Source organism: Electrophorus electricus, chromosome 2 (genome assembly GCF_013358815.1).
Source record: "Electrophorus electricus isolate fEleEle1 chromosome 2, fEleEle1.pri, whole genome shotgun sequence".
NCBI lineage: Eukaryota > Metazoa > Chordata > Actinopteri > Gymnotiformes > Gymnotidae > Electrophorus > Electrophorus electricus.
The window spans coordinates 4968472-4977448 of record NC_049536.1 but is presented as its reverse complement, the minus strand read 5'-3'; the positions used below and the strand labels follow the sequence as shown (position 1 = coordinate 4977448).

General features: G+C 37.5%; 1 protein-coding gene across 1 annotated transcript; it reads right to left on the bottom strand.

The window, feature by feature from the left end:
• Window positions 1-1275: 1275 nt before the first annotated feature.
• On the bottom strand, window positions 1276-6096 carry sall1b (spalt-like transcription factor 1b). Its single transcript, XM_035535194.1, has 3 exons — window positions 5600-6096; window positions 1949-5253; window positions 1276-1666 (listed from the first exon to the last, which is right to left on the bottom strand). The coding sequence occupies exons 1-3, from the start codon at window positions 5670-5672 to the stop codon at window positions 1355-1357; spliced, it is 3690 nt and encodes a 1229-aa protein (XP_035391087.1). The 5' UTR covers window positions 5673-6096; the 3' UTR covers window positions 1276-1354.
• Window positions 6097-8977: the final 2881 nt, after the last annotated feature.

The following is an 8977-nucleotide window of genomic DNA, read 5'->3' as shown; positions in this document are numbered from 1 at the left end:
GTAACGATGTCTACACTCACCTCACTATAAAAAGACCGCATGTAAATGTGAGAGTTATAAGTTCTATTTAAAGTAGTTTGAAACATCTTTTGCATTGTCTCATTATCTCTGCTGCAATTGTTTGTAGTTCTTCACATAATACAACTGCCACAATGCAATTTACAATCCATCTGCCACTGCTAACTAGAGTGTTATTTAAAGTCATGAAACAGTGTGAGTGATATCTATGAATGGTACACCTTTGTGATGAAAGGAGCCTTTTATTCTCTTAAGGTAGCAAGAGAGGTATCACTTACCATTGGAAAAGTCCATTCGACATAGCACAATGTGTTATTATTAGTGGGTTTATTGAAATGTAAATTCAGAGGACAAAGTGACCCAGATTTATATCAGAAGTGAAAGGGTATGAATTTTGTTGAGCAGGTGGAAACACTGGCAGCATTGTGCTGTATATACACCAGTTAGGAATTCCTCTTGTGACAGGAGCATACAGAAACATACAGAAGGTAGGTTATTACATATAGAAAAACCAAAACCTCTTAGGGCTGACAATTGTGATCTCTGAACTATATAGGAAATGCAAATTTTAACACTCAAACAGTTAAAAAAGTATGTATCAATATAATAATTTTCATAAATGATCAACACATATCAAGAACACACAGACACATGACTGTGAAAACGTACTGTAGCACCACATTTACAAAGTCATGGAACATGTATCAAGTTCTGACACAAAGTAAAAAAAAATTTAAAATAGTGTGCAAACTGTTTGTAACAGCATGTGGTTCTGACATGTAAAATATCAACACCAGTAATGCTTTCAGTACTAATCAGTACTAATGAGCTGTCCTCTTTGTAATTGAGCACATCTATTTGACAATTCAAACAAATCAACAGAAAACTCAATGTATAGCTGTTGATTATCAACAGTAATAAATAGCAGTAATAACAATAAATAATCAATGTTATTAAATGTAACAACTGTAATACATATCGCACTCATAAAAGTGTAATATTTGAATATGTTAAAAAATACACAGTAGACTGATGTGTAACAGTGATTATTTTTAGAACCAACTTAACTACTTGTTAGTGTATCTATATTTGAAAACGTATTTTAAAAATTGCATGTCTTATTTTTTAATAACATGAATAGTTCTGTTGAAAATACAGTTGGAGCAGTTGGTCATTAGAAAGATCAAATGTATTTTATTCTCAGAACAGAGAAGGAAGGTATATTAATCAGTTTTACTATCTTCAATCAACTCTGTAAGGTGAAAACTTATCCTGTTCTCATCCAGTCTCTCAAGCCAAGGTAGAGTTCTTTTAATGTTTACATTATGAAGTTTTTCTAGATTTGCTGTCTGTCAATAGATGGGCTTCCTTCATTTCCAATAGAAACTGACAGGTGTTGTATGCCTCCATTTTGAATCACAGAGATTTCATTGGTTTTCATTTCCAACTCATTAGTGAAAGCAGTTGTTGCATATTGGTTCCAGACATTGATGGACTCCTCATTGCTGACTCCATTTATGCTATCTTTTGGGAGAGTCTCTGGAACTTCCACAGGATTGGATTTAAGGAATTTCAAAGGATCACTCATAGACAGCCTGCGACCTCGTCGGGCTGGAGAACAGTTCCACATATGGGTTCCCATATGAACCTAGATGGAAGTGAAACAGAAAAAAAATATTCATATTAATCTGGACATTAAGCATCATGAGTTTATTATCTGGATTTTCAATGTAAGTAATGTAAGTAATTTATGCATGTATGTATTTATGTATTCTATGGCATAGAATAATACACCTCTAATAGTATGCCTATTATTAGAATTAACCAGTGTGATACTTATGTTACTATTTATTTAAAATAAAGTGAGCAGAGCCTACAATATTTGTACAATATCAAGTATACAATATATATTTCTTTTGAGTGACTATACCTTCAGATTTCCTTTGGTGGTAAATGCACGTCCACAAATATTGCATGCAAAAGGTTTCTCTCCAGTGTGGGTTCTCTCATGAATCTGCAAGGCACTGGAGGAGGAGAAGGTTTTCCCACAGGTGCGGCAGAAATGCTGTTTGGGAGTTCGCCGTGGTGTTGCTGGTGGCGCTGTAAGAACTGGTAGCGAGGCAGACGAGCAGGCCACAATGTCTACTACTGAATCATTTCCATCTCTGTTCAAAATACTGCCGACTTCCAATTTTAATTTTGAGGCAATTAAGTGGCCCATGGACGAATGAGGTGGGTTTGGTTTAGAAATATGATTCTGGTTTGCTTGCTCAAACAGCTGTGAAGGTAGGTTTCGCATCTGGTGTGTGAGCTTGTGCTGTTTTAAGTTGCCTTTAGTGGAAAATGCCCTGTTACACACAGTGCATATGAATGGTCGCTCTTTGGTATGACTGCGATAATGAATGTCCAAGGCACTCTGGCAGGCAAATGTCTTGGTGCAAATATCACATGCATTGCTCTTAGGAGGTCCCTGGTCATGGGAAGCAGATGTCATGGTTATTCCATCTTTTAGTATATCTGTAGGCATTGAATCAATTGAGTTGGCACCTGTGGAATTTGACTGCAAAAGGCCTGTGTTAGTCAGGTCTATAGAACTATGGTGTGTCTCATATATAAGGGATCTATCATTCTCCATTGCAGACCCCTGTGGAGAGAAAGAGTCACCAGGGGATGTAACTTCAGACAAAACAGGACTTCTAAGCCTCTGGCTCAAGCAATCATCAACAGAAGATGATTTTGCCCCATTCTCCAACCTATCATTTAATAATTCATTCTCTTGCAAAACCTTTAACTGATTCTCTGACCCATCCATCTTTATAGCGTGTGCTGAAGTAGGAGATGAACAAAGGCTCTCCAGGGGAGATGCTGAAGCTTTAGAGAAAGATACGTCCTCAGTTATTTCCATGTTCTCATGCAAGAGGCTTCCTTGATCATCCAGGTTCTTCCCTCCAGAGAATATGTCATGGCTGATGGTCTCTTGGTAACTTTCGGGGAAGGCCACATTGGAAATGTGCCCAATCATGTGCATGCGTATGTGCTGTTGTAAGACCATGGCATTGGTGAACTTGGCTTGACATATGGGGCATGAATGCTGCACCCTTAAGGGTGGTATGGCACGATGAATACTGTAGTGTGTTTTAAGGTTGCCTTTGGTTGTAAAGGTACGTCCACATAGTCTACACTTGAATGGCCTCTCACCAGTATGTGTACGATAGTGCATTTTAAGAGCACTCTGGCAGCTAAGTACACGGTGACACACCATACACTCATTCGAGTCACTTCCTATGCACTTCCTGTCTATGTTCTCTACCAGTTTCTGTAGCTTGGTGGTTTCTGGGGTTTCCATGCAATCTGGAAGACCACCAAATGGAAACATTGGTTTAAAATCCTCTGATAGTAGTGGAATCAACGAATTTACATGGGTAGAGGCACTTTCAACAGAAGTGTGGCTTTCCTCTATTGACAAATCATCTATCGACGTGTTCATAGACATAGGAATGCTTTTTTCAATTGTTAGAAAACGCTTACTGCTGAATTCCTCTGTATTTTTATTTCTTCTTTCAAATGTCTCAAATCCATTCAAATCAGGACTAGTAGGTCTGTCAATCAATACCATTTGCTCCTCTGTTTTGATTATGTTTGGAAGACTTGGCAAAGATGAAGGTAACAACAAGCCAGGTAAGCTGGTTACAGATGGTTTGCTGTCTAGCCAGTTGGAGGTAGGTTTATTTGGTGGCATGGACATACCATATGGTATCCCTGTACTTGTTGAAACATTATCCAAGTGCTCTGGAACTGGGTATGGGTTCATTTGTATGTTTGGATATTTCTCTTTATGGCGCTGGAAGTGAACTTTGAGATTTCCACGAGTTGAAAATCGATTTCCACATATGTTGCATTTGTATGGTCTTTCCCCTGTATGGGAGCGCAGATGTATCTGCAAAGCACTGTCACTTCCAAATACTTTGGCACAAAATCTGCATTTGTGCTTAAAGAAACCTTCATCAAAATGCCTCTTGTATTCAAATGAAGTCACACTGCGCAATTTGCCTTTCCTTTGCTGAGCTAAAGCAGTCAAGGCATTCAAATCCTCTACAATTTCTCCAATGCTTGGCAATGTGTTTGCAAAGATGTGATTTCCAGTAGGAGCGTGAGGTAGACTGAGTTTATTTACTGAATTTGGTGCACTATCATTTGCTAAGGCATGGGAAGGGGAATTAGTTGTACCACCCTGCCTATAGAGTGTGCTATCTGGTGTACATTGGTTTTCAGGTGGATATGTTCCAAGTTTTGATATTAAAAGTTTGCTTCTATCTGGGTCTGTCATTTGAGAAATGTCTCTGCCACTTAACATGTCTGTGCTATCACGGTTGCTAGATAAGACAGCATGCTTAAGTTGTTTAACATTGCTAATCCTGGCAGACTGACTCGCAAGGCTTTCCGCTAACCCTGCGGCTGCTGCTAGCTGCTGGGAGAGTTTTATTAGCGGGCTGGTTTGAGGAATTCCTGATGCAATCTGGCAGATGCTGGAGGATGCTGAGGTCCCTGTACTCTGAGCTGCTAACAATAATATCTGGTGCTGAATTTGCTCAATGAGTTTTAATTGCTGCACCTGCTGTTGCTGCAGAGTTATGAGCTGCTCAATCAGGCCAGGTAAGGCCACAGTGCAGCTGCTAGGACTACTGCTGCTAACCTCTGCATTTACACCGACCTCCTGGAACAACTGAGCTATAGCTACATTTGTGCTCTCTAAGTTTTCAATAAAGACATTACTGCTGGTGGATGTCACGGTACCCAGTTCAGGTGGAGAATCAGCCTGAGGCAGGACAGATGAAAACGCTGCACCGAGTGTGCTTGTCCTTCCATTTCCCGCGCAATTTTCATTATCGGATCGAGAACGAACGCCATTGTCACAACCGTTTGCCTCAGACATGAGTGTGGATTCTTTGTTCGCCTCTAGGGTTTTATCCTTTGAAAAGTCATGTAATCCTTCAGAATCTTCATTACTCGTGCTGTCATTCATCGGCTCCTCTGCATTGTGAGGAGGTGAGCTGAATGTGAAAGACAAAACGGGGGAGGCTGGACTTCCATTTTCACTCACTATTAGAACTAATGGATTCTTTGAGCAATTCATTTGATGCTCTTGGAGATCTTGTAGGTTAAAGAACTCAGCGCAGCATCTTTCACAAACATGGACATCACATAGTGGAGAGTTGATATCTTTTACATTGTAGTCTGTATTATCATTAGAGAAAAAAAATGAATGTTTTCGTTAGAAAAGGCATTCATCAACTCCATACAATTCCTTTAAAATGTTTGAGTTATATTAATGCTACTCAAGCGCATATGGCAATTAGTTTTTCAACATAGTTTGACAAGACATTTAAAAATCTGCACACAGGTTTTCATAACATCATAATTTAGGTTAGCATTTGAGTTAAGTCAATGATAGACAAGTTTTGGTGTACATGGTTTTTAGTATTCATGGCAAAGCTGAATGCGTATGATGTGTTTATTTTTTTAAGCCTATAAGACTTACAATTGTTAAAAAAGACCCATACTAAAGAATAGTGGAACTTACCGAAGTGTTCAGAAGATACGCGATGCGCGTCTATTTGTACACACTGAGGTTTTGCCTGTTTTCTCCGAGACATACTGATTCTACATGAGCAAAGTAGAGAGAGGCCTAATCGCTTTCCTAGAAAATTCTCCGATTCGCTAACCTCCAAAAAGAGTCGTGCAACAAGCCGGTGAAACTTGCCATTCACAGGCTGCGTACTGTAGCCTGCTCTCGCTTGGTCAGTGCACCGCCGCAGCTGCCAACAACACTTTCAAACTAGAAACAAAAAGTTTATTATAGCGTAGAGCAATGCGACGGCTAAATACAATTACGTGAACCAAATAAAACTCACAAAAGTACACTTAACTAACCCATCGGTTACATTTGCCATCTAAATAATAACCAATTCAGTTTTAACTTGAGCGTTACTGTTTACTGAAACATCGAAGACTCGTGGGACATGTATCAGCATGATTTCTAACAAGATCTGTGATACGTTCCCTTAGCTAAACAATGCCATCCAGAAAGTAGCACTAACGAAAAGGGCTCAAGGTGTTCATTCTTTGACAGCATGAAGAAGTTGGAGTCCAGCCCATGCGCGTTTCTATTGGACATCAAAATAGAGGGGCGGTGTTTCGGCGAAACAAACCACGTCTGTCAGCATGAATCAGAGGCGGGCAATAGAATGGACGGACCAGGGTGACTTACAATTGGTAACGCAAACCCATGAACAAGTCTGCTTTGTAAATTATTATATCCTACTACGTTCATCATAGTGAAAATATAATGTGGACTATTAGGTAAAACCCTTAAATAAACAAACAAAAAACAAAAAACAAAAACATTACATACCAAATACAAAATTGATATGGATCAATGTATTAGGTTCTGAGAGTTAGGGTAAATTATTTGAACATTAAAATACTTATTATAATTAATACACTAAAATAATTAATGTAGGCTACATCTTATGTATGCATTCATAATAATAATGATTATTTTTAGGCTATTGAAGGTCAGCTGGGAAATGTTGATAAAAGTAACACAGAAATCCTTATTTTTATATTTGTTTGTTGTAATGATCTGCATACTTAAACTGAGCACATCATCATAGTTTTTTTTGTTTTTTTTTTACAGTGGAATAACTTGAACTTAAACATAATATACATATATTGTACATACATTGCTAATATATTTTTGTACATATATAGAATATATATTCCTCTATGCACCCCTGTTTTCCTTTTTCCTCAGTTTGGACAGAGCACTCTCAACCATTTCACTGCGAGTTATACTGTGTATGACTATGTATGTGACAAATAAACCAAACTTGAAACTTGAAACTTGTGACATAGTTGGCTGGTGCAAACGAGTCTAATTAGTAATGCTTCAGTTTTCATCTTCAGCCTCAGATGGTATTAAACAGCAGCATTTCGCTGATTTCAAAGTAGTCCTAAAATAAACAAACAAATCAAAACAAAAATCAAACAAAGAAAAAGCAGAAGTCTATATCTTGTACTATTGTTTACCTTTTATTCACTTAAATTAACTACCTTACAGGTTTGCAATTTTTCTTTTACCTTTGATGTGGCATAAATATGACTATTATTGTACACCTGAAATTTTGATTTATTTAGTGTACAGTTCACAACAAATAAATGCATATGTGAGTTTCATTGTGTGTGTGTGTGTGTGTGTGTGTGTGTGTGTGTGTGTTTGAAAGAAGGAGTGTACAGCAGGTTTACTTCACTACATCCTATGAGTCATCTTTTACAGTGATTAGATATAAAGCATATTGCTGGAGTGCTGCTATCACTTGCCTGGGATCCATAGCAACAGACTTAAGATGGTCAAATGACACCTTTAGTTCCTATAAACAAACATTGGATGCCAGTCTTCTTTATTCATAACTGTCACCAGTACATTCACACTACACATGTAATCATCTGATGCTCTTTTGGGGGAAAAAAGGTATAAAAAACTTACTACTTAAAAAAAAAGAAGAGAGGTAAGAAAAAAGATAAATTATTTGCAAATAAACAAGTTTCCAAAACTTGAAGCATGGTTTCAGAGACAAAGTAGTGACATAAATGTAATTTTGTACTCTTTTATTCTATAATTCTAATTTCAAAGTAAAATCAGTCAAAGTTGTTGTGGGATAAACAAGTGAGCTTCACTGCTTCTCAAAAGGCTTTTCATTATCTTAGTCCCCCAATGGTGTGAAAAATGCAGCTGTCTGAAGGACCTCTCCTTTTATTTCCTCACAAAGACATCAGACGGAGGGAGCTGAGATCTTCAAAAATGTTATTGGAAAGTATCAAATACAACTTTATTCTAGAATAAACAGCACGTTCATCTGCTTTCTTTTCTCTTCATCCTTTCAAAAACACAGCTTCTTTATCTCCCCATGAAAATGTGACCATGAGAGGACAGGAGCAACAAATAGTTTGTCTCAGGGAGCCACCTTTTTTTAGTTACTATTATGCTACTCTACTGAAAATGTCATATTAGTTCATTTGGATGCCATACATTGGAGGTCATGTCAAACATAAAAGGTCACTGTGCAGTGGACAAAAAAAAAAAAAAAGAATCTTTCTGGTGCAGGACCATCACTGGCACTTCACTGCCCACATAATACACCTTAGAGATTCTGTCAGATTTGTTTTCACAAAAAATGACTTTATTTATGGGTTTTGTTTTAGTTTAAGGTGAGTTTCATTCTTTTTGTATGTTTTTATGGAACCAAATTCAAATCTCCCTTAACCACTGAGTCATAACTGACAAGGTATTGTCTAGCATCTGTTTGCATAAATGTAGTTAATATTTATGGTTTGTCAGTCGTGTTTGGCAGGACTGGAGCTTATGGTGTGGTAAATCTAGACATTAAAGCTGCCAGTGAGGCGGGCAGGTACAAGATTGGCAGGTGCAACACTGACAAAATAAATATTTCTTCAGTAATTCCATCTGTCAGCCTTTGGGTACGTCGTATCAAAACTCTTCCAATCTCCCGTCTTTTACAGCACTACGTATATCATTGTCTGAATGTTTCATTTTTATGTAAACTGCAAGAAGTGTATTTTTTGATATGGTAGAAGGTGTATTACATGTGTAAAATCTAACTTAGTTTACTAAGTTTTAAAAGCATTTTAAAAGCAATTTCAAAAGTATAAATTATTACATTTAGAAAAATAATGTTATATATGCACTATACACAGAATGATGCATTGTCTAAATATGGGACTGTGACTGCACATTTGCATGTGAGTGCATGAATGTCTGCTTGTGCTTTCTTCAGTGCTTAACAAAGCAGATAACCATGGTTTAGTTTGAATAAGAGGTTCTGTCACTCCTGTGACACAATCTTGTTTTAATCTCAGAATATGAATTTCCATCCATTCT